Genomic DNA, 26507 nt, shown 5'->3' on the forward strand with positions numbered 1-26507 from the left:
TTTTTCTGTGGAGCATGCAGGGCCAACATCACCACCATTAGCTTTGCTTGGGTCCCTTGTGATCAGATGCACTGCATGCTCTAGAGAGGCCAAATGCTAATTATTCATAACAACAGTAGGTCTGGGTACTTTGTAGCTAACCTAAAGACACTCTGCCACCACAAGGAAAGATAAACATTCTGAGGGGCATGTCATTCTTTCTCACACATAATCCTGCCCCATCTTTTTCTGTGCTCCTTAGCTTTTTCATGGACAAAATGATAGCAAGAGGAAAAATCGATAACTTTAGATAACTTTCCTTTGCTGGCCTGACATTTTTTTCTTCTTTTATCTACTAGTGGAGTTCTATCTACCCAAATGACCCCTAAATTTGTGACAATACCCAACATTTAACATGCCAGGTACATGCAACATGAGTAACAAACCTACAGTCAATCAGATGTTCAAGCCAGTTTCTGTGTCACAGATAATTCTGGCAGGGAAGTTTGTGAAGGGTTTCTTACAATGATGTTTCACATGAAGGAAATCACATATATTGAATTAGATCTTCCATTTAGTTTCCTTGGTATGGGCTATAAGTTCTTTTTGGCTCATTAAATAATATGCATTTGAGGTCAAATGACACTGTAACTTGAAATGACTTGTGGAACATAAATGATATTTTAAGATTTCTGTCAAGAGCTTCAGGTTGTGACCTTATGTATAGAGTTCACTGCAGACCTAGTTAAGATGTGGCCAGACTAGAGTATCTGGGGATTTAATCCAAGATAACTGCTGTCCTTACAAAAGGGATAATACACACACACACACACACACACACACACACACACACACACACACATACTTGTGTGTTTGCTGACAATGGCCTGTGAAGATGAAGGCAGAGATCATAGTGTAGATCACACTGCTAGTTAAACATTGCAAGAAGCCACTGGAAGATCTAGGGGAGGGTTATAACATAACATATTCTTCCTCACAGCCTCACAAGGAACCTTGCCCTTGACTTCAGGTTTCTTTCTTCTGGAACCATAAACAACAAATTTCTGTTGTTGAGACTTGAGCACAGTGGCCCTAGCAAGATAACACAGATGCTTCTAAGAGAGACTAAAAGGTAGAGCTGAGTTTGAGCCTTTGTCCTATCTGGTGCTCATAAAACATGAAGAAAATGTAGTGTTTTAAGCAACTGGGGCAATTGTGAAAAAGCAGGTGGGGCAGATTCTTACTAGACTCACCTGAGTAGGAAGACATGGATTTCAGTCTATATTTGTCAAGGAACCAGGTAACCCCGAGCCAGTCACTTAATTCTTGCAGGACAATCCCCTCTTCCCCAAATAAAGAGACAGAACCATTCCTTCCAGGTCTTTTCTTTCTTTCCTTCTGGGATGACAGGTCACTGCTTCCTATCCTTCTTGTGTGAGGCATTGATCAGACATGATAATTATGAAGCAGTGAGAAAGACTATTTCATGCCTAGAAAGTGTGCCCTTGCCTTATCACAATGGTATTATGGCAACTCAGGCTTCAAACATTCTTGGTAATTGAATTTGTGGGCCTCTGTGTGTCACAGCTTTCATTTCTAGACTCAGTAAATCTCTGTGATATTTGGCTGTGGAACCAGCTTCATACCTCAAGACATCATGGAAAGTGACATCGCCACCATTGTGTAGCCTCTCCATCTCATAGCACATGTGCTTAAATAGGAGCTTGTCTTTGTCAAGATCCACTTCCAGCCTTCCACGTAGCAACCTTAACAGGAACTTCACTCGGAAGGTAGGGATCACACCCTGGGTGAGACAGTACAAGGGCCAGCAAAGTGAGTCATTAGGAAGCCCCTAGGGATTCACTGGGAAGGGATTTTTTTATAGGGAAACCCAGACAATAAAATGAATCTATGAGCCAAGACTGGTGGCTCAGACTTATAATCCAAATACCAAGGAGGCTGAGGCAGAGGGATCACCAGCATAAATACCACCAGGCAGGAAGAAAGTCATTGGTCTCTTTGGAAGCTAGGCAGAATGATGTGTGCTAAACATATGATATGAAGTACTGAGCAGTAGCTTTTTGTTCCTCGGGTCCAGTGGGTTTTCATAGCATTGACTTCAGAGCCAGGGAGGGTAAGGAACATCTATGTAGCTCTCCCTGGAGCCAGCACATAAATATCTTCCTAAGAGTAGGCAGTACACAGGTACACAACCCTCCCCACTTAATTAGGGTCTTAGGACTTCTTAACATTTGTTATTTTGCTTCCATTGAATGCCTTCTATGTAGGTCTTCTCAATGATTAGAACAACTTACAGATAAGACAATGAGACTTTAGCTTTGCTCTCCTGGGGTAAATCTGGACACTGAGACTCTAAAAGTTATCTCTCTATTCCATGTAACACAGCCTAATACACCAACTCTGACTATATCTTTGAATGAGCCTGGTGACCTAGGGCTTCATGCTAGTCACTAGGATGTCAGTGTGAATGGGGGTGTGGTCTTTCCTGCACATATCAGGTGAGATCCAATTCCTGTGGGTAACAGTAACAGAGAAAAATGCAGAGTTAGATGAGACAAAAGAACAAGACCAAGTATCCTTGTCTTCCACAAGTTCACAAGAGACTGGAGCCCAATTGGTGGACAGGAAGTACTAGTGTAGGCAGAAAATAAAGCAGGGTGAAGAGGCCATAGCCTATCCTGCAGACCCTGGGGTGTGACCACACCTTGTCTTCCAGAGTCTTACTTATGACAACTATGCTAGCTCCTTGCCTTTGTACCCTTGACTCTTCCTGAACTATGTTTGGGTCTTCCAAGGATAGATCATTCCATGGTTGAACTTTCCTCATATCTTGATGTGAGCTCAACTATCAGCTTCTCAGCTAAAGGATCTACCCCAAGCCCATCCACTTGCTGCCTTCTTCAACACAGTCTTAACTTCTGGAACTGATATGAGTTGAATATCTCCTACCAAAATGTTAGGCCCAAAGGTGTTTCACATTTTGGGTTTATGGACTTTGGAATATTTGCATCTATAGAATGAATTATATTGAGGATAAGATTCAAGTCTAAGCATAAAATTCATTCACATATTTTTTATTTTTCATCTTTTCAAAAAAATTCTTATGTATCCCAGGCTGACCTTAAATATAAGGCTGTCAAACTCCTGAACCTCCTGCTTCTGCCTCCCATGTACCAGGATTACAGGCACAAGTGCCATTTGTTTATGTTTCACACATGCCTTATATACATATCCTGGTAGTGATTTTATACAATATTATTAGGATGCCTGGGTTTTGATTGTGAGTTGTCATGTGAACTCAGGTGCGAGTTTTTTCATTTGTGGTGTTGTATTGTTACTACAAAGAATTCAAAGTCTGAAGCATTATTTTGGACTAGGGATAATAACCTGTGCCATGAGTACCATTTCACCTTGATGGGTTGCCCCTCCTTTAGGACATAAGCTCTATGGTAACAGAAACCTTGTCATTTGGGAATTGCTTTACCTCAGTGCCTAGACTGTGCTTTGCTTTTGGAAAGTAAAGATGAAAAAGATGTCAAGAGGAGAGGAAGAAGAGTAGAACATGCAGGATGCTGTGGAGGAGAAAGGGGAAAGAAGGGAAAGGAAAGGAGGTAAGTGAGAATAAGTAAGTTGTCTCTGCTTTGGCTAATGCTCTTGAAATACTGGTTAAGATACTTACATACTAACTAGTTCAAAATAACCAGGTATCCATGCAACTGATTAATTTTTTTTATAGTGCTGGGGATTGAAGCCTGAGCTTCTTCCATGCTCAGCAAACACTCAAACCTGAGCTACACCTTCAGACATCACTTGTAACTCATATGTGTGTTTCATCTAGATGATTGCTTAAGGTTGAGGTGATGGTCAGTGTGTAGTAGGTTTTTCCTCTGGGATCTGCAATTTCCTTTCTTTTGCTCAAGCCCAGGGAAGATGCCCTTTAGTTTTCTTCCTTTGCTGACCTTCTGAAAGTCTAAAGACCAGGCTGTTCACGGTTGGAAAGAATATGAGGAGAGGCCGTTCTACACTCTGTCCTTTCATACACTTCTGACTCAATGACAGGTTTCTGCAATGCAGCAGTGACAGTTCCTAATTTAGTCTATGTCAATTTTTAGTCTGAAGACTCTTAAAATATGTAATTTGTTCTCTTTGAGATGGAGCAGGAAACAATGGCCCATTCCCCCACCCCTAGGTTGAGGAAGACCTTGAGCATCTGACTCTTCTGCTTCCAGTTCCCAGTTTTTTCTGGTGTTGGGGATCAAAACCAGGATCCTATGTGTGCTTGGTAAGCAAGTGAACCACACTCACACAGTTCCTACCTCTCTTTTATCATCCACCATGTTCCATATGATTTGAAAATGGCGAAGATCATTGTAACTTAAAAGCTGGTCCTCTTCGGTGGAATAAAACAAGGAGAAATTCTCCACAATTATGGCTAAGAAAAAAAATTCAGATGTTAGACAAGTAGACTAATGTGTCACTTTTTAGAAAAAGTAAAACATCTATTATAAATAATAGATGTTATCATTCACATTATAAAGCCAATTTTTCAAAGTGATTTCAGTACAGTTTCCAAGCTGGCATGTCTCTCACTTGGACTAAGCTATTTATTCAGCACTTGCCTTTCCAAAACATGAGGGTCATGGGCTCAAAAGCACTCTGTGTAGACATTCATGCCAGCTGGCTCCCACTCTTACTTGAGAGTTCCAGGGCATTTTAAAGGGTCATATTGGGTCTGGGTGGCCCCACAGCTGGGTGGACAAAATACATCTTTTAAAACAAAAAATTTGATATTTTGAGGCTATAAAAGTAGCTTTCCCTGATTTGTGTTCAGCTCAATCTATGGGAAAAGCTCTTTGGGAATTAATGAGCATAATAAATAGGACAACTCTGGAAACTGCAATCAACTGCCATTTCCATGCTTTTCAAAGGTCTTTTCAGCTCCTGGGTTGAGAGGCAACGATTTATAATTAATGCCATGAAACACTCGCCCCAAGCAATCCAGGATAATTACTCAAAAATTGTACATAATTATCTAAGACCTGAGTTTGAAGAGATGAAAAAATAATTCCATGAACATATCTTACCTACAAGCAGATTCAGCATGATGTAGGCGATGATGACATAGAATGAACAGAAGTACATAAGTGCCCCTGCGTAATTGCCACAGTCTGTTGCCCAGTATGTAAATTCATCTGGAGTACAAAATGGAGGCTGTACCTGTGAGGCAGTGGGGGGACATGGAGGGGAGAGCGAAAGAACTGAAGGGCATAGATACCTTGTGGTTGTAGTGCTCAAGGGACATATTCATGACAGTATGGGTTGTAGGTGATTTAAAGTCATCATGCAAGAACCACACATGTCAGACACACACATCATTTGCAGCAGAATTCCGCAAGAATATTTGATCTATGCTATGTTTTTGGTCTTGTAGATGCACCAGTTCAGTGCCATTGATAGAAGTAAAATGCAAATGAACAGGTTTTCCATGGGAGATACCCTTCCCATCTTCACTAATTATCCTTAGTGTCAAACTTTTGAAAATCAAATAAAGAGGAATTAATTTTTTTCTGACTTAAGCAATGAATTAATCTGTACATAAGTAGAATACACGTACCAAATTCACATTCAAGTCACATAAGGACTAATCCACCATCCTGAGACCCCAAAATGAGAAGTAACAGAAATATATAAGGTTCAATAATGAAAAGCCATCACAAACCCTTCTGTGATACTGTCCTGGTTTCTCAACAGAACAACTAGCTCTTTCTCCTGTATCCCACATACTCTCTTGGGACTCCTATGTAGGATTTATTTAGTTCTGCCTTTTGTTTTACCTGATTTGATAAATTTGGTTTCCATTTTTCATGTTTAAAGTTCCCTATGCCCTACTATATGCTATATTTGCGCCAAGTGTTAGGGATAAACTAGCAAAAAAAGATACACCCCTGTTACTTGACTGCTGACCACACTTTAACATCACAGTTGACAGCACAAGGACAAATTGCTCCATGTGGTAATTTAAATTTAATTTATATTAATTAACAAGCAAAAATAAATGGAATGTAAAACAGTTCTTCAGATGCAATTAGTCACACCAGTAGCTCAATACCGAGCCATACATGGCTAGCAGCTTCCTGCCTAAACAGCATAGGCTCTGTCACTGAATGTCTGTAGGACATCATTGGTGTCTACGAGGTGAGAGGGAGGGGAAAGGAAGAAACTCTACAGTTCTCTGTAACTGTTATGCATGTCCAAACAAGAAATATATAGTGCTGTAAGAATATATAAGGCATGGTTTGAAGTGTGGGCAAAATGCCTGAAGAAGCAAGTGTTAATACTATGACCAGAGGACGACACAGGCTTATTGGAAAGAAAACAGGACACCACAAGCCACATGACATATGTGCTTTGAGGAACCTCTGGACCTGCAGAAGGCCTATGGACCAGGACAAACCAGGGACTTGGTGAGTGTCTGATGAATGTGTTAAATAAATGTTCTTGTTTTGTTTACTAAACTATGAAGGATAGGAAGGAAAGAACAATGCTCATTATTAAATATTATTATGAGTTATATTAAGTGGATATTTTGCTTTTGATATTCATATCTTGTAAGTTAAAAAGTGCAACTTATGGACTAGATGGTCAAATTCTTCTTTTTTTTTAGTTCAAGGCATTTATGCCAACAAAAATGTCATTGCCATGTGCAAATGAGTTTATGTTGAGGCACTGAAAATGAGGGGATATTTACCATACAATCATGCATAATCTTGTTCCAGTCTTCCCCTGTGACGATTCGGAATAATACAGTAATGGCTTTGCCAGCTGAAGAAAAATTAGCATGCCTAATTTAAGAAAAAAAAAAAACAGAATGGAGATTGCATGAATTGTCATTGTCATGAAGCAATATGGGTGGTCACCACCAAAATGATGGCTTTTTCAAGCTTGGTTGCCAAGTTACTATTACCAAAACTTAAAGCCTATTGCTGGCAGTATGGCTGCCTGACAAGCCAGCTCTCACATGGTCACCAACTTACTGACTTTCATCTTGAATGACTGTGTGAGCTTTGGCTACTCAGAAGTGATTCCTTCCTTTGCTTGGTCATAAGAGAAAACTCAACCCATTACCAAATAAATCACCTGCCAGGGAGGCATTTGTACCTGTTTTATTGTATTAGAATCTTTAAGATAACAAAGCAGATGCTTCCATAATGTGGAAGATGAACTTTTGAAAATGCTTTTCTCATAGCAGAGTGATTTTGTAGGTTCTATCTTTCTATATTTTGCTAAAAAAGAAAGTCATCAAAAACCTGTTTTATTCCCAGAGCGTTTCAGAGAAATATATGGATAGAAAAACTTCTGAAATTAAGAGTGGTTATTCCCAACAATGGGTAGAATTAAAAAATTTTTTTCCATTGTTTTGTTTTTGCATTTTCTAAGGATTCTAAAATAAACATGCTTATCTTTGTCAATTGGAAAATGTCATTTAAAATATGTATGTTTATTTTATTTTCCAACAGATTACTTTTTACACCACCCCTATGTCTTTAGTAGTCAAGAAACTTAGTTGGTATTCATGATTTTATTATGTAAAAGTTTGCTTAGTAAATGAATAGGAAGACAAATGCATACTGACCTGTTTATATTCTCTCCATATTTCACGGTACCAAACAGAACAACCCCAGCAAAGGCATAGCACAGCAGCAAGAGAAACATCCCTACGATAATAAAGAAGCTCTTGTACATGCTGACAACCACGGTCAAAAGGAGCATCTTCAATGTCACCTGTGAGTGAGGGAGGGGGCAATGTCAGGGCAGATGGAGAGAGGAGGAGAGGAGGAGGGAGAGTCAGTTCTAGCTGTGGAGAAGCTGGTGAATAATCTATAAGCAGGTTGACTGCATAGCGATTCCCAAGTACATCATTTGAAAGTTGTTTTCTGTTAGATATTAAATCTAAATATTATTCAAAAACCATCTGGCACTGAGAAACCTTATTCACACTTCAAACAGTTCAGTCACTAAGAGAAATTAAGTGAATTAACAACACAAGCTTCTTTTCCTTTCACTTCCTCTTCTTTTGCTACCCAGACCTTAATAAGGTCAGCACATTATTGACCTATAGTAAGTAAATTTATTTATCTCCCAAAGACATCCTAAAAATCTGAACATAAGAATGGTTTAATGACCGGGCGGTGGTGGCGCACACCTTTAATCCCAGCACTTGGGAGGCAGAAGCGGGGGATCTCTGTGAGTTCAAGGACAGCCTGTGCTACAGAGTGAGATCCAGGACAGGCTCCAAAGCTACACAGAGAAACCCTGTCTTGAAAAACCAAAAAAAAAAAATGGTTTAATGTTAAATAACCACCAATTATTAAACCTACCAATCACATGGATTTATAGAACCCATATGTGAAACAATATCCTGTAAAAGGGAGAACATAGGTAGTGTGTGCTGTGCATAAATACTAACAAGGAATCTAGAGCAATGGAAACATTATCATTAACTATAAATTTCCTTTGCAATTAAATTAATTTAAATGAATATAAATTAAGGCACATTAGGAATGACACTGGCTTTTGGTTTCAGAGTTAACATGTTTTCTTTCATTTATGACTGAGTTTACTCAGCAAATATGATAAACATAATAACAACAGGAAATATAGTCTAAGATAATTAAGCTACTTATTCAATATGATATTTAATATTTGTTAATCTTGACTTATGATGTTTAGTATTTTGTTGACTATAACAACCAGGTTGGCTGAGGTCAGTTGGCACCAGTGATTCAATGCTTACGTGACCTTTGAAAGGATTTTGCATGACAGACTTACATGCTTTCCACAGATGGAGAAAAATCTAAAGACAATCACACAGGCTCCCATCATGTAGGTGTATGCATTCTAAAATTTAAACAGAAGACAGGTTTTTACAATTTACACAAAAGATCCTGCTATGGTTCCACTTTTCATTTTGTCTTCTGTGAAGTCTAGTGAATAATTAGTTTAATAAAATGTGAAAATTCCTATAAGAAATTTATCTAAAATAAAGGGGCTGAAAAGGTCACTGCAAAAACTCATGAATAAATATTAGATTTGAAATCAAATCTCAGACAAAAACTTTGGGTTTTGTTTTGCTCAACTGAATTCTGTATTTTGAAATACACATTCATTTCACATTAAGTAGTGACCAGCTCTTCTTAGGAGGGAAAGAAAAGCACAGGGTAACCATGAAATGAGAGGAAGTAGAATGAGACAGGAAATAAAGGCAACATGGCAAAGAATGGTCAAATGTTGAAAAGAAGTGCTTGAAGGAGTTGGGAATACAGCTTAGCTGACAGAAGTCTTGCCTAACATGTGAGGCCCTGGGTTCAATATCCCATACTGCATAAACCCATAGTGATGTGTATAATTCTAGCACTTGGGAAGTGGAGGCAGAAAGATCAGAATTTCGAGGTCATCCTTGACTACATAGGGACTTCAAGGCAAGCTTGGGCTACATGGGACCTCATTCTAACAACAGCCATACTTGAAGACACTTTTTCTGAGATCAGTCCCCTGTTCAGTCCATTTTAGAAATAGACCCCTTCCCCCACCCCCAGCTCAAGAGGACTGCATCTGCTCAGTCTTCCAGTGTGTGCTGAGGGCCAGAGATCCCTCTGTTCCTTATGATTCACAAGGCTTCTTCTGAGAAACAAAGATGCCACTGGCCACAGCATAACAACAGTGACATTCAGCTGATGCCAAAGCATGAGCATTCTCCAGGAACTGCCTAGCCAAATGACAACAGTTCCAGATGGGTCCCTGGGAAGGGGGTCCACTGAGCTCCTTGGTGAGGCAAAAGGACAGGAATGTGGGCACATAGTATTGTTGGATGGAACACAAGGACTGTGCCTTCCTTCCCAGTAGTCCACTGCAAAATATGGCAAAGAATGATTGTTTTTCTCAGACCAGAGGTTTTTCTCAGGGGAAGAACAAACGCAGTCAAGCAGCATAGAAAAGATTTTTTTTTGTGGCTTAGAATTTCCTCTGTGAGGGATATTTGAGATTAGGAAGCCTACTATATTCTTCCATTTTGAATGAGTAGCATTTAGTCAAAAGTTTGTCTAGATAGAGTAAATACAATCAGGACATGTTTTTTCTGCCTCTTCTTTCCATATCAGATTAGGATTTATTGTAGACACGTTAAAGTCCTTATATTCTAGAAGTCATGGCAACCACAGCCTCTGGGATAATGACTGGATGCTTTTACACATGGACTCCAAAGTCCTAAAAAGACTTACATTTCCATTTGTCCAAACCTTGTGCTGTATTATATGCCCCGGCCCCTTCTACTTCAGCCACAAGACCTTGCCTTTGTCCAGCCCCTGCACCCTTTCATCCTAGCCAAGGGCATCTGAAATATTCTGTAGATAGAGCCCAGTTCCTTAGGAAAATGCCTTCCAGGACCTCTTTGATGAAGCCATTTCCCACTCCTTACAGTTGTCATGGGAACATGGGATACCCTTCATCTTTCCCAGCACACCCATGGTCCTCACTGGTTTGTCTAACTAGCTTTCCAGGCGATGATGTTTATGAGAGCAGTGAAGGTCTTTGTTTTGTTCATTGCTTTCTTCTTAATCCTCCTATGTGCTCTTCTCATCCTTATATTCAAAGCCATTTATTATTTGAGAGGGTGAATACAGGTGCTTGAGAACCTCAGCAGCTTCTAATGCTGCAGGCAACCACTGGTTTGAGAAGGCCACTCAGCTGGCTTGAGTATGGCAGATTCAAACTAGAGCAAGACCCTTCTGATAAGCACATGAACTCTATGAGTACTGGATACTTCCTGTCAGTCCTCTAATATTAAAGAGGATGGGAAAATGTGGAACATGATAATACCTATCACTGGGCCTATAGAAGACTAATGAAAAGATGGTACTTATGATTTATGCCTTATAGGCTGCTATAATGCTTAGAGCAGTGGCTCTCAATCTGTGGATCACGACCCCTTTGACAAACCTCTATCTCCAAAACATATTTCCATTATGATTCATAACAGTAGCAAAATTACAATTATGAAGTAGCAATGGGAATAATTTTATGGTTGGGATCACTACAACATGAGGAACTGCATTAAAGGGTCATAGCATTAGGAATGTTGAGAACCACTGGCTTAGAGTATACAGTGTGAGCCAGCATCACATCAGTGACCATGTTTTATTTCCACTGGGCAACACCACTGTAGACTAGCCAAATTTTCCCATGGCTGTAGATTTAGGGCTGGACCTCAGACATATATATTGATGGGTTCAGAGAATTTGTATGAGATGTCTGGGAAAGAAGAGTGCCTTGAGTACATAGGGATTACATTATAAATCTTGCTTGTGATAGAGTGGAATGAATGCTGCTCTGTCTCAGAGTGCAAGGTCTGAGTCTTCTGATTCTAGGCTTTTTTTGAGTTCTGCACACTATAGGCCTTTGAAGACCCAGGTTTGCCTGTGTGAGAAGTGTGTGTGCATGTATACGCACACATATATATGCATATGCAATTTGCAAGTTTGTCCCAGGGCTTTCATGATCAAAGCTGGGATTTGGGGATTTGATATAATTCCCAAGAGCAGCTAAACTGAACTATCAGCTAAAATAAAGTTTAAAGATGTGCCTACCAGCAGAGCAAAATGAAGCACCACCCACACAACACCAAGAGATGTCACCAAGAGATCATATCTGTTTCTTCTGCTTTGCCAGAACCCAGCTGGTGACATTGCTATGATCTTCATTGTAACCTAAAGAAAGCAAGAAAGGAGGACACAAAGCAAGTACTTAAGGCATGTTTAAATCAATTAACTAAGTCATGTTATATATAATTGATAAAAAATATATAGGATATAGTTAATAAAAAAGTTAATCACAAAGATACATTTTTTAAAAAGGCAAATAGGCTGCATATCTCTATTCTCTACACTCTTTCCCCTAGATTGATGGATAAGTACTCATTGCAGGCTATTTTTCTACCTTGAGTGAAAAACCGTATTTTGGGAAATGAGCCAGTTTACAGAAAAATGATAATCCACTTGAAATTCAAAGAAGATTGAATGGTAAATAGATGTAACATAGGGAAAACATTTTAGATAATCTTGGCTGCACTGCTGGCATGTTTACATCTGTGCTGTAATCTGAATCCCTGAGTGACAGTGGCTTGTCTCTGCTCCAAACATGCAAAAACCCTGTTACTAGGCAGGTCGTCGCTCAGACACAATAGTCAGTAGGAATGTTTCAGCAGTTAGTAAATTTGGAAATATAAAGTGAAGTCTTTGTTGAAGCTAAGCAGAACAGCCCAAAAGGAGATGACCATGAAATCCACCTCTTCAAAAACAAGAGAACACAGAGCTGGCAGTAGGTGCCATCAAAGTGGGCTACTGTTTTCCCTTTAATTGTTCTTAGCTTCCACCAGAGCAATAGACTCATTACTGTACCTCTAAGACAAAGATGAAGGTGAAGACAACTGACATTGTTGCCAAAGGAACGGTCACGGGGTCCTCGACGTCCCACTGCAACCAGAGCAAAGTCACTGTAAGATCGGCCAGACAGACTTTTACCTCTCTGCCACTTCTCTTAGCATACACACCAATTTTTACTTTTACTAAAGATCAGAGGCTGCAAATGACAGTGCCCAATTGCAATGCTCCTGGATACACCAGAGATGTGAAACTCACTCCAAAAGTCTCAGGGTGAAACAATACCTTGACAGACAGCAACACAGACTGTGCCAGAACCAGTAACGCAATGGTCCTCTTAAAAAACGGATGCTGGGTTATGTCATACATTTTAGCTCTAAAACCATCATTATCTGAAAAAGAAAAGTGTAGGTGAGGGCACTTTAGGCATGGGCCAGATTTACTTTCTTGTCTTTCATATTCTTTCATCTTCAAACCCATTAAAGCCTTCCCCTCCAGTTCTGTCTATTGTGAAGTGCTTTGCAGGAATGGCTGGCACTCGATATTAAAACGGCAGCACACAGCACCATCCGTGTTGGAAGGAGAAGTGTATAATTCAATTTCTGGCAGCTTAATACATTTCCCTAATATTTTTAAAAGGCAAGCACAAATACATTTTATTTAAAAATTCAGTTTTTTTTTTTTCATTAAGGCTTATTCAGAGAGCACTGAAGCACAGCCTTTAGGTTACTGATTTTAATAGCCTTACAGAGAGATCAGCAGTTTGGAGTCTGTTTCTATATTAACTTATGCACAACCCCCTAGTGGCTCCACAATTATTATTTTAATTTAAATCTGAGGCTCTTAGGGAGTCAGGAATACTAGTGCCCAACATGAATAAAATCAGAGCATCTTTGATACCAGGCCGAGGTGGGAGATGAAGAGGCTGTGCGATCTTCAGTCTGCTCTTGAGATCTTCCCATCTTCTCTGATCTACCGTCAGCAAAGCCGTCCCCTTGGAAACAAAAGAAACAGTGGAGGGAAAGAAAAGGACCAATATGGAGACTTGACAGAAAGACAGTCTGCAGGAACTGTAGGTTGGAGAGACATGATCAGAACTAGCAACGCACTGAGGTATTCCCAACATGGATGGGCACATGCTTGGGGCATTCAGCAGCCTCCACTGTGTCAATGAAGATCTGCAACATTTAGGCTTGAGAAAATTTCAAGAATATTTTCTATATAATTACATTCTCCAGAAAGGGCAGTAACAAACTGTGGTGAGTTTAGTTTTATAGTAGCCAATCACAGCTTGTCTGCAGTGCTGCTGCTGAATGAGGGCATTAGTCCTTTACACATTTTTTAAAAACACTCTAATATGTACAATCATAAGACTATTTTAGGAGATAAGAAGTCATAGAATTTTTCTTTTTTAGGAATGAATGCTATGATAATTTGCTAGATGGGATCAGATAGTCTGTGTTATAACACGGAGTACTTGAAAAAATGCACATAAATTATATTGCATTGTATTATTCTACATTTGATTTTATTATACTACATTACAGAGGCATACATATAATTTAAGAAACTAGGGTTGGGGGTGTCCCTCTTTTTCTCCACTTCCTTCTGTAAAGATAAGTGGAATGTCCTCCTAGCTTGGTTTTCAGAAATATGTGCTTTCTGTAGAAGTACACAAGAACAAATTTGTTTAGAATTTTAAATTGGTATAAATTATATCCAACTTGTATTTATTTATGAAGCTTTTCTTTGTATTTAAAACAAGTCTTATTACATTTATTATTTATTTACTTGTGTGTGTGTATGTGTGTATGTACACATATGCACATGCCATAGCACACATTTAGAGGTCAGAAGCATTGCAATGATCTCTTCCCATCATGTGGATTCTGGGGGTTGAACTCTGATCATCAGTTTGTTTGGAAGTGCCTTCACTAATGCCATCTTACCTGCCCACTTTTCCCCCTAAGATTTACTTGTTTTATTTTATGTTGCATTTATGTAAATCATGTGTGTGCATTTCCCATGAGGTTCAGAAGATTTGAATTCCCTGAAACTAGAGTTACAGGCGCACGTGCATGCACACACACACTCACAAGAACCAACAAATTAAGTTTGTGACATCTGATAAAGTGGCTGCTAACTTCTGCTTCCCTCTTGGTATCTATTTGGACTGACACACCATGCTCCCAAACAAGCTGTCACTTCCTGACTCTTTTAGGACATAACTATGGTGTTAGAGGCAAACAATCCTCAGTAATTCACAGCTATTTCAAGACTGACAGTTAATTATACAGTTTCCTCCTGTTATTGAGCATTGTATGCTGGGTCACTTATGTGGCTGACTTGTGAGCTTCCCTGGAGCCCAGTCCTCTTGCATCCAGGTGCCTGCATAGGGACCTGTATACCATCCTGGACCAACAGTGCCTCATCTTTCTAGTAATGGGCTGATTAGCTTCTTCCTATATTCTGGAATTCCCAGGGTCTGCTACACCACATGTCTCAAAGGCATCTAAAAAGATACATCTTTTTCTTTCTGCCTGGTATTAAACTGAACACACTGAAGGGTTAGAGTGTCTCATTTATGAACGTGTTAGGAAGTAAAATAGAGGGGCTGGGTGACATGATTGCTATTGCTCTAAGAGTCCATGATTCTGAGGATTGGAGTAGTATTAGGGTCCAAAGGGGGATTTTTAAGTTGTAGTCTTTGAAAAGCTGAATGAAGTGAAATGCTCATTAGGCACACATCAAAGGTGGCAATCGACTGAGTCAGTGGTACCACACACGTTGAGCCTGGGGACAGTGAATGATATCGCCTCATATGTAGCTACACAAACCAAAGAGCTCTGGCACAGATGCATGGCAACCAGTCATCACTGTGCACAACTGAACAGCAGGTGCTTCATAGGCAAATGGAACTTTGCCGTTTAGAGGTTTTAATGCTTGCATTCGAAGAATCACAGACCCTGCAGTTGTAGGAAAAGAGTCTGAATATGGGCCCAAGTGTTTATTCCTTATAGTAGTGGCTTTCTCATCCAGACATTGCAGTTTTTTGAGATCTGGCAGAAGCTTTTTCTGTCCAGTGAGTGTTCAAAACTTGTGTGCATTTCAGTGTGATTCTTGCAGACAGAACCTCTCCCAAGAGTTTAACCAGCCTCTCCCAGAAAAACAATAGCCAAGGGACACCAATAGAATGTTCTTCCTTAAACTTGTGCTCCCTAGGAAACCACATTGCTGTCTTCTGATCCATGATTCTGTATCCATCATGAGAGCTGTTAAGACTGAGGGTGCTTCCTGAGTTTAGGGAGTATGTCAAGTTTTTGTAGATGTAGAAAATATTTTTATTCTATGAACTGACCTTTGCATTTTATATGGCTTTTACTTACCTTATCAAAATTCTGAGTTCACTCACTGAGTAACAAAGAAGCACATAGTTTGCATTTTTGTAAAGGCAGTATGGACTGCAATCAGAGCATAACTTCAAGCTATCACATTTTAGTAGCCCACTGTACATCCGTCTCATCTGAACAACAGGAGATGTGCTTCTCAGCTGTAGGTGAATTACTGTTACCATAGGGTGAATTTAGCAAGAGAATTATACTCCTAAGTAATGAACCCAAACCACAGCAGTGATGTGGCTTGTAAAAGACTTATACAGGTTAGTTACATGAGTCACATTTTAATTTAATGTGGCTCCATGCTGTGTATTGAAAAAAATTAGCTTAAAGCAAGGGCAAGAACAAAAATTAAGTTTGTGCTACTAATCTGAGAAGACTTACCTTGTTTTCATTGAAGTTAGCAATAACTACACCAACAAAAAGGGTCAGTCCAATCATGCAGCCCAGGAACACAAAAACATGGATATAGATTCCATGGATCTGTGTAAATGAAAGATGTTGTTTATTAGAGACAATGGTAACCACCCTGGATGTACATAGAAAATTCCATGTGCTTGCTTACCGGACCCACACGATGAATAATGACATCCCTCACTTCTACCCAGCCTTTCAAGGACAGAACTTCAAACAAGGCCAGCATGGCATTTCCCACATTGTCAAAGTTAAAGTTCCGAGGATTTGCCCTGCAATTAGGAAGAAAGGATGCTGGATGAGGGTCCAGTGCACACCCATGGGCCAGTACCTACAACCTGTTCTAATTTTGGGCAAAGAATCCTCAACTGGGGGAAGTTAGGCCATGCAGCACTCCTTTGATAAGATAGCAATGTATTTGTATGCTATCAGTAGCCATTACTGATTCGTGATTCCTTAAACACTTGGCCCATAATTCTTTATTTTCTTTGTGGGGAAGGGATGCACAAATCTATGTTTTCTAATAATTTATACTTTTTGTTTCTCAGTTGTGAAAGTGTTTCTTTTTATTACCTTAGGGTCTTAGCTAACATATTCTCATTGTTAGTAGAATATAATTTCAGTGTTTTCATCCTGCTTTCTTTATGAGAGCTATTTTAAATAATTAAAAAATTTAAATGATTTTAATGAATTCAATAAATTTAAAGATTGTTTCCCATTCTGAGGTTGATGGTAAATATCACCCTGAGCTGTTGAATATGGTCATCCCACTGCCTCCTTCTGTATTATGCTTTCATCAGTTTTTCCCATGCTACCTCATCTATCAAAATTTAACCTTCATGAAGTCAGCCCTCTAGAGAGGCATTTGGTTCAATATTTTTCAATCTTTTATGCTTTCTTAACTATAAGAACAATCATTAGATGTGTCTTTATAAAACATGGGGATCTAATGAGAAAGCCTAAGACTTGCAGCTGACTTGGTCCTCAGGGCTTAAGGTTGATTGTCAGACACATTTGGTATCAATGTAGAAGCTCCACTCAGATATTCATATTTTAGAATTCTGATTTATATTTTTGTATGAAAGTACAAATATACCATCTTGCATTTTTGCAATAATCTTTCCTTGGGGAAGGTATCAATTACATTTCCCATCTTCTAGAGTAGACAGTGGTTATAGGGACCATGCATACTCAAGATTTGCTTGCATAAAGACTGAAAAAAAATAAAACCAGCTCTCGGATCCAATGTCAATCTTTCTTACTCATCTGTTTTTTTTTTTTTTATGCAAAAGTGCTTTTGCAGCTAAATTTGTAGCAACTTAAACTGCTTTCATGTCCCACATATTTTAGAGGTTAAAAAATGCTAAGAAAATATTTTTAGGCTAAATCAAGAAAAACAAGGCACACAGTTGAAAGAATATAACATACTTTGAAAAATAAGACTTTCCAGTTTAATCATATGAAGTATTTGTTTATGTTGTGCTATCAAAATGGTCAAGTTCGAAATTTGATCTTTAACTCCAGAGGGCTTCAGTATGTCCCAAACATAAACCATTATTGTCATTTCATATACTGCCCCATTTGAATTGTAAGGCTGTTTAAAACATCTTTTCTGGTTAATTTTTTTAAAATTTGCGATCTTGTATATCCAAGTCATAAAACTAAGACTGGTTTTGACCTCAGAATTTGGTCATTCTATTGCCTCCTGAAGAACATGAACCAGAGCCCCTGAGATTACAATAAAGCTAATGGATCCTTCTCTGAGGTAGATGGGCACTATGGAAACTATGATCTTACCTGCCTCTCTCTGTCCCAGTTCTTACATACTTACCTGCATCTGGCCCTTCCTTCTTTCCTATAAACCTACATTTCTTCAGGCATACTCCCATATATAAGTTATTTTCTTAATTACAATTTACTTAATATGAAATTAAAATTTTCAGCCTTTAGCTCTAACTAGATTAAAGAAAGAAAGTTTAAAAAGTGTCAAAACTACTTTTGGCATTTACTAGACTGAAGATTTTTGTTTCATGGTGAACCCAGACTACAATCCAGGACAAACAGGCAAAGATCTGTGTGATTATGTCCAAGTGATGCTCTCATATTTGCTTGGGATTTAAAAATGTTAAACTTGACCCCTCCCCTCAGTAACAATGCAACATTACATTTAAAGTTGCATATAACAGGTTTTATGGACAAGTTGAATGTTGCACAGGTCTGGGGCAGGTTTGTTCGTCTCAACATGTTGCTTCGCAATGAGTTCTGGCTCCTGTCCTGACATCTTCAGAGGCTGCAAAGCTTTTTGATCACATTTTCATAAGGTTAGAATCTTTCTCATGGGTATGTAGTCTTCATTTAGGAAGCATTCAACCTAGACTTCACATCTCAACCACCTATCACCAGTACGAGAACACTAGGGGTTCTATAACTCTATGTTCTAATATCTATGTTCTAGAGTCTAGTGGAATCATCATTAGTTTGCCCTATCTTCCTGTGCCTTTCCAGAAACCAGGAAATCCAACATACAGCATTTCCCTACAATTTTCTTCTGCCTGTTACTAACCTTGGTATTTCCCTGTGTGTACCCCCATATGTTGTGGCACATACTCCTCTTGAGACTGTTAGCAACAAGCCAGCTTTTCAGTGGTGGTTATCAAATGATCAACTGGCTTTATTTATATTTCAAATTCTCTATTAATCCCCTGCAATGCTCAATTGCATCATTCCTGATATGACTTTCAGCTCCTGTACCTAAAAACACACTAGGGTTTCCTTCAATGGAGACTTCCTCTTCTCTGCACATAGCCCTTTGCAATAGAATTCCATCCAAGATGGTTCAGACAGGAGGCTCTAAGAAAGGACCATATCATCCACTAGGCATATGAGGTAGTTGTCTTTGGCAGGTGGAAAGGCAGTTTTGCCCTGAAGCCTCTTGCTGCTCTGCCAAGTTCTAATACTAAGGGTTCTTCTAAGGGGCCTCATTTAACTTGGATGGGGAGCACCTTGGCCTCCTTGACAGTGAGGAGGGAGGATAGCATAGTACTTTCCCCCTGACTCATTTACTGTCATGTTCTGCTTGTGTTGGATGATGGAGGGTGATAAGGCCTTAGTAAGTTCTGGGGAGTTGCTGTCTTTAGAATTAAGATCAGCTTTGAGTTTTTAGCCCAAATCCCCAAACAGCAGATGGGAAATCCCATTTGATGTCTTGATATAAATACATTATTTATGGTACAATGGATATTCACCTCACCAAAACGAACCTTTTATTCCTCTTCAAATTTTTATTTTAATGTAAATTAGACCAATTCTAAGTGAGTCTAGGATAAGAATTACCCCATGAGTCATATTCCTGTTCTCCATGCTCAGGCCTACGTCCTAAATTAACTGTTTTTCACAGTTGTTAGATGTTAAAAAAAAAAGAAAAAAACAATAGCAATCATATTGAATTGTTCATTAAAGTGAATTTTATATTAGAGAAGTGGCAAAACAAGATAAAATGAGTCAGGGCTATAGCTGTGTGAAACGTGATTCCTTTGAAAAAGTTTTGATGAGTAGAAAAGAATCAGTTTTGACAAAAACAGGGTTTCTGTGGCTCACTCATTAGTCTCAAAGGTAAAAAGAAAACTTAAAGGGTAATGAAAAGGTCAAGGGAAGTTGGTAGGACACTGAGTTTATTAATGAAGTGGAAAAATTCTATTCATAATCATTAATAAAGCAGATGAGAAAGAAGTTACTGAGCAGGTCCTACCTTTGGTGGGAATACTTTGAAAACTCATTTCCCAGAAAAATGGATTTTAAGGAAAGAATTGGGTCTAATCATCTACACTAGCAATTATTCTTCTCTAGTGTTTCAGCAATGGAGATCTGTCAGTGTACATGGGTTTTATAATTGAAGTAGCTTTATAATTTAAAGTTCTCAGTCACTATTATAAGGACATCAGCCCTTCTTAAAGATATAAGCCCAGAATGAGTTCAGCTTTAATGTAATTAGATATATTTGGTTTTAAGGCTTCATTAATTTTAAAAGCTATTTGCATCCAGATACATAGTTTAATTCATTAGAAAAATACCAAAGTATCATTTTATTAGTTTCACAAAGAAACAAGGGGTTCAATGTACCACTTGGTTCTTATTGGTCTTTTAAAAAAATTGCTACAACCCAATGCTTTTCCATATATTGTTTAAAACAACTCAGTAACTCAATATTTTTAAAGAGAATTGTCGTGATTTAAATTCCAATGTGAATAAGTGTAGTATTGCTTTAGGATGTATTTCTGATGAGCTTACCAAACACGAGGCACCCAAAATCCAGGCTTTTTCTCTCCCGGTCTTAATTTCAAATTTAAGTTCTTGGACACACTTACATTAATTCTGAAGATGCCATTACAGTCTTCCTAAAGTAGGAGAAAGAAAGGAAGGAGGGAACCTGGTCAGAAGTGAACTCTGAGAAGATAGGATTAATTTCTTACGCATGTATCCTAGTGGAGGCTTCGAGCGGATGCTGGCAAAGTGTCTAAATGAATGTTCCCCAAAGAAGTCACAGAGTGACCAATAAAGATGCTCACTAACATAGGACACCAGGGAAATGCAACTTAAAGCCACTGTGAAGTATTATTTTATACTCACTGAGAACTCTATGATGAAAGGTTAAAAATGCTATGGAGAACAGAGACATTCATACTTGGAATCAACACATACCATAAAGCTAGGAATGGGTAGTGTGGTCCAGCCACTGTTGGAAATGGTCTAGTCTTCCCTTCAGTGATTGAACAGACCAGTGGGTGCTATGCTTTGGACATGGTTTGAGTACATACTCTGAGGATCCTATGCAGGAAGCTTAGTTCACAGAGTGTACAGTGAGAAAAAGGTGATCTTGTAAGAGTGGAGACCCAGCGAAGGTCATTAGATCAGTGGGGTGCTGTTCTCACAAACATGCATGCTAATCCCTGACTTGTAGTTCTCACAACAAAAACAACAAGTTGTTACAAAAGAGCAAGGCTAGTCATTTCCTAGTTGTTGGCTTGCTGTCTCACTGCTTGTGTGTCTCTTACACATTCCCACTGTGTCATTTGCCATTATGAAACTAGCCAAAAGGGCCTTCACCAGGTTAAACAGGTAGAGCTACCCAACTGTAGTAGACTCCTAGTTTCCACATCTGTAGTTAAGTAAACTCTTTTTCTTTAAAAAAAAAAAATCCAACATCATGTATTTTGTTATGGCTATGGGATATCATTGTACAAAACCCAGAAAACATGTCTATAAAAAGAAAAAAAAAAACTGTTACAGGGGTGTCTATGCTGACAATGTTCATAATAGCCAAAAGGTGGAAATACAAATGCCCATAACTGGACACACAAAAACAAATTATCATATATTCATTTGCACAGTGGACTAGCCATGAAAAAGGATGGAGTACTGATAAGTGATATACATAGATGACCACTGTAAATACAGATATGCTAGGTTTAAAAAGACAGTCCCAAAAGACAGTATACTATATGACTCTTTTGTTATGAAGGTCTAGGACAGGGAACTACTGAGAAAATAGTGGTCAGTTAGACTGGAGGTAGAGTTGGGGGTAAAGCGATGGAGGCAGCCAGCATATACAGGAAGTCTTTGTAATGCTATAAAAGTGACCACATTCTCCAATTGCAGAACCTTCAACATGTCAGTAGCCATTCAGTGGCATACTCCAATGGGATGAATTATGCAACATTTGAATTATGTCTCAATAAAGAGCTGTTAAAAGGGCTTATAAAGGGAAACAATCATGTTTTGTTTCATTTTCTGTCCAACCACCCTTTCATTATTTTTGTCTAGGGTTATATTTTGAGCCCAAAATTTGGCAAAATTTTTGATCCTCATCTCTTCCTGGCTCCCCATATCTGTCCATGGGTTAGTATGCCATTCTTCTCTACATCATAACCTTGAAATTGTCTCAATTTTCCTTGTCCCTGGTGGATCATCTCTCCATTGTTTGTACGTGTGTGTTCCTGTGTGTGTAGAGGACAGAGGGTGACATCTGTGTCTTCTTCAATCATTATATTTTGAGACAAGATCTCTCACAGAACAAGTAGGCTACTCTGGCTGGCCAGCAAGCTCTAGGCATCCTTCTATCTATCTCCCCTACACTGGGATTATCAGTGCAGGCTTTCTGTGCCTAGCATTTAATTGAGTGTTAGGGTTTGAACTCAGGTCTGCATTTTACATGCCAAGCACTTTACCAAACAATCCATTTCTCTAGCCCCCCCCCATATCTCTATTTTTATCTCAGTTAGTTTAGTAATGGCAAGATTACTTCTTTCTAGATAGTCAGTAAAATTCTTTAGAAAAAAAATGGACTACTTTTGACCTATGTAACAAAAGTATGAAAATAACAGGAAAGAAAATTTACTTGTAATTGCCCAGGGACACACACAGTTGAGTTTCTGTTGTATATTCTAGTCCTTTTCTTATGCATATGTGAGGTCTTATAGTTTTTTATCCTTTCATTCTTTTAAGCTAAAAATATACTGAAGTTATTTTTTTCATAATCTTATCCATTCATCTACATCATTATTTTTAAGGGCCGTATTGTATGTAGTATATTATATTTTATAGAGGTCCCACAGTGCATTTGGCCTTGCTGCCCTTTCCAGTTTTGTCTTTCTGAGCCCACCTTTCATCATACAAGGCATCCTGGTAGCCTAGTTACAAGTACAATATGTGGGGCCAGGATGCCTGCAGGTGAATCACAGTTTTCCTACCTATTACATGGATGACCTTCTGTTGCATGACAGTTTTTTCCAAATTGAAATATTCCCTTGAGGAGGGAGAAGGAGTCTAGTGAGACTCAGGAGATAAACAATGGAAGAACAGAAACTTGGAATGTTCTACAAGGCCCATCCCCTGCAGTACAAAGAGGAGTAAACTGTAGTGGAAGGAGACTGGCTATCTGAGCTGCAGAATGAAGGTTTAGCTGAGCAATTTCTTAGCCTATTGAACTGCCTGAAAGCTCTGCAGAAAGCCTCAGGGTTGTGATTTTGTTGGGTTTTTGCTGATGTGGGCTTTGTGGTGAGGTAGCTGCTTTTGAGTCATCTCTGCTTCTCGTAAATAACCCTTTACCCATACTCCAGCTAAAAACTCCATGGTTCACCAAGTTGGGCACTGGTGCAAACATTACTTTGGTGTGTCATGAGTTCTCTTTCTATGGTGAATAGGTGTGTGTGTGTGTGTGTGTGTGTGTGCGTGTGCGTGTGTGTGTGTGTGTGTGTGTGTGTGTGTGTGTATGAGAAAGAGAGAGAGAGAGAGAGAGAGAGAGAGAGAGAGAGAGAGAGAGAGAACAGCTTCCACAAAGTATTTAATTACTCTGTACTTGCTTTCCTCATTAATACTATAATAGATAACAAAAACAGTCTGAGGGATGGCACTCTGTATTTTGTGGGTACTAAGAAGCTAGGAAGTGCCCATTTTCTTTCCCAAACTTTTAGGCTTCTTATTTCTCATCAAAGAACTTTCCATCTCATCATCACTTGTGAATCAGAACCATCAGAACCTTGTGAATCTCCAACTTAAACTTCTGGCCTTATTTTTTAGTCTCATCAACTTGGAAGGGAAATGAAGTTTACGAGTGACTACCTGTGGTGATATATTGTGTACCCTAATAAACTTGCCTGAGGACCAGAGGACAGAGCCAGCCACTAGATTAGACATAGATGTCAGACAGTGGTGGCACACACCCTTAATCCTATCACTCAGGAGGCAGAAATCAGTTTGGAACTTCTGTGAGTTCAAGGCTACACTGGAAACAGAGCCAGGCATACATCTTTAATCCCAGTACTAGGAAGCACATACACCTTTAATCCCTAGAAGTGATGTTTGGGCAGAGAAAGGTATATAAGATGTAAGGAGACAGGAACTAACTCTCTTTAGGCTAAGGATTTCATTGAGGTAAGAACTAGTGGCTGGCTTCTCTGCTTCTCTGATCTTTCAACTTTCTTCCTGATATCTGGCTTTTTATTAAAAGACCATCTAAGATTCGAATAACAATTACCTGAGACTAGTATGGACACTTCATATAAGGAAGCAAATTTATTCTTCTTAATAGATACCTCTGTGTAGAAGTGCTCTAGAGGAGGAAACAGACTGGGGAGGAAGAACTGACTAGATAGAGCCATTGCATATGGGGCCCTGATCTCAAGCCTCATGCTCCTGTTTCGACCTCTGGTTAGGCTTGGCATCTTTCTTCACTCTACTTGGTCTGTATGGAAAGGTCTTTCCCTCTTGGTTTAGATCCCCGCCCCTCCACTTCCCAAGCCTAGCTGGTGTGGTTGCTTTCAGTAGGAAGCAGAGCTTTCCACACTGAAATAGGATAGCAATGACTTCCACTACTCACATGCTGTATGACTGCTGGCTTTATATTACAGTCATTTGAACATTAAACACACATTCTGATCAAATAGAAAGTGCTACAAAACCAGTAATTGACTTGGCTCTCCAATCCCATTTCATTTGACCTGTAATAAGATCTTAGATATGACCAATATTCAGAAACCATTTGTTCAAAGCTTTCCTCAGATCTTGTTTACCGGGCTTTGGTGACCAAACTCTGGGTTTTACTTCTAGCTTCACTGATCTCAAGACATTTGGTGTCAAGTTCCCAGAACAGGAGCAGAGGAGGTAGTGTTTACCTAACTACAAGAAAAATACAGTTTCCCTCAACTAGAACTGATGTCCTGAACAGCCCAAGACTCATTCCCTTTAAGTGCCCTTTAAATGAGCTATAAACTCCAAATATTTGTATATCCAGTTTCTCTTTGCTAGTTTGGAAAGATGGGGCAGGCTAGTAAGATGGCCCAATACATAAACACACTTGCTCTCTACCATTTTGGGGTCTCCAAAGGCAATCCAGGCTTCTTCACAGATTCACACAGTGGTCTCTCTAGGCCTCCATACAGGCACCCTCGACACATACCTGGCCTCAGCAGCTTTTCTTACTCACAGAGGGAAATACCATAACCCTTTTCTTCTATCCTTGACTCTACAGCCAGAACCATGTGGCCAAAGCTCCCAAGTTCTGCTGCTTGCTGGGGTTGGAACATGGCTCCTTCATTCAACTACATATTCACCAGCTTTCTGGTCTTGATGGTTTACTTTACTGCCTAAGCTTGGTTGTCCTAAAACTTGATCTGTAGACCAGGCTGGCTTCAAACTCAAAGCTCCACATGCCCATTCCTCTTGAGTGCTGGGGTTAAAGGCATGTACCACAATACCTGGTTAAGCTTTTCTTTAATTCCTTACAAGTTTGAAGCTTATCTGGGTGGGATATTTCCCTGAGGTCACCACTCCCTTTATTCCATTTAACATTAGGATTGTCTTTAATCTGTTTATCTCCTTGAATGCTTTATTCATATACTTGTCATATTAAAAAGAACCTCAAGAGAATGGACAGGGGAAGGCAGAGCAGAGATGAGCTAACATTAACCAAACTATGTATCTTTATTTCCTATTAGAGCACATAAGCCTACATTTTCTAGCCTTCTTTCATACATGGTAAGGCTGTGCTGTTTCTGTGAGTATATAGGTTGTAATGATTGGGCCCAAAGCCCTTTATGTCAGAGTTGGTATCCTGCTCTTATCTGCTACCTCAGATAAGACTTAGTGAAGGATAAATTCACCAGGCAGAAGGAACTCAAATACCCCTTTGGTATTTGAAAAACTGTAGCTTTTCCAAAATGCAATACATACATGCTGTTATATGATGTTACCAGGATAGGAGGCTATTGCAGCTAATTTCCACTTATTGGCACTGACTGAAGAAGGAGAAAACAATGCTGCTGTGAGGTTATGAAAGGTAAGATCTTTGTTAGGAATCTTGTAGGCTGTCATAAAATGGACGCCTCTGGGCAGTTACAAGTGAAAATGTATACATTGATTTCCTTTTGGATATGATGCTAAGGATGGAAAAGAAATAAAAGGTGTGTGTGTGTGTGTGTGTGTGTGTGTGTGTGTGTGTGTGTGTGTGTCTCTATCTCTTTCTCTGCCTCTCTGTCTCTCTGTATCTTGGGTGGGGTTAAGTGTCATTTGCTAATGAATTGTACATGATCAGAGAGAAGGATCAAGTTAAAGAGAAGTTTCAGAGGCTCTTAACTGTAAATCCTGAATGGGCACACTCATTATCAGAAGTGGAATGGTGGTTAGTTCTGGGACAGAAAGGAGGATGAGGAGTCTCTGAGATGTGTTTAGAATCTCACAGATCTACCAGGAAGAGACATACTACATGCTT

The 26507-nt window shown here is 39.2% G+C and overlaps 1 protein-coding gene across 1 annotated transcript in view; it reads right to left on the reverse strand.

The window, feature by feature from the left end:
• Positions 1–26507, reverse strand: part of Nalcn (sodium leak channel, non-selective) — a 326188-nt gene that overhangs the window by 9237 nt on the left and 290444 nt on the right. Inside the window, exons 28-40 of the mRNA XM_036199902.1 lie at positions 20531–20637; positions 16395–16515; positions 16214–16312; positions 13335–13428; positions 12720–12826; positions 12453–12527; positions 11643–11762; positions 8830–8898; positions 7634–7782; positions 6749–6842; positions 5085–5217; positions 4317–4432; positions 1626–1783 (exon numbers count right to left, since the gene is read on the reverse strand). Coding sequence (XP_036055795.1) covers positions 1626–1783; positions 4317–4432; positions 5085–5217; positions 6749–6842; positions 7634–7782; positions 8830–8898; positions 11643–11762; positions 12453–12527; positions 12720–12826; positions 13335–13428; positions 16214–16312; positions 16395–16515; positions 20531–20637 — 1442 coding nt within the window. The remainder of the gene's footprint in view (positions 1–1625; positions 1784–4316; positions 4433–5084; positions 5218–6748; positions 6843–7633; positions 7783–8829; positions 8899–11642; positions 11763–12452; positions 12528–12719; positions 12827–13334; positions 13429–16213; positions 16313–16394; positions 16516–20530; positions 20638–26507) is intronic.

Source organism: Onychomys torridus, chromosome 9 (genome assembly GCF_903995425.1).
Source record: "Onychomys torridus chromosome 9, mOncTor1.1, whole genome shotgun sequence".
NCBI lineage: Eukaryota > Metazoa > Chordata > Mammalia > Rodentia > Cricetidae > Onychomys > Onychomys torridus.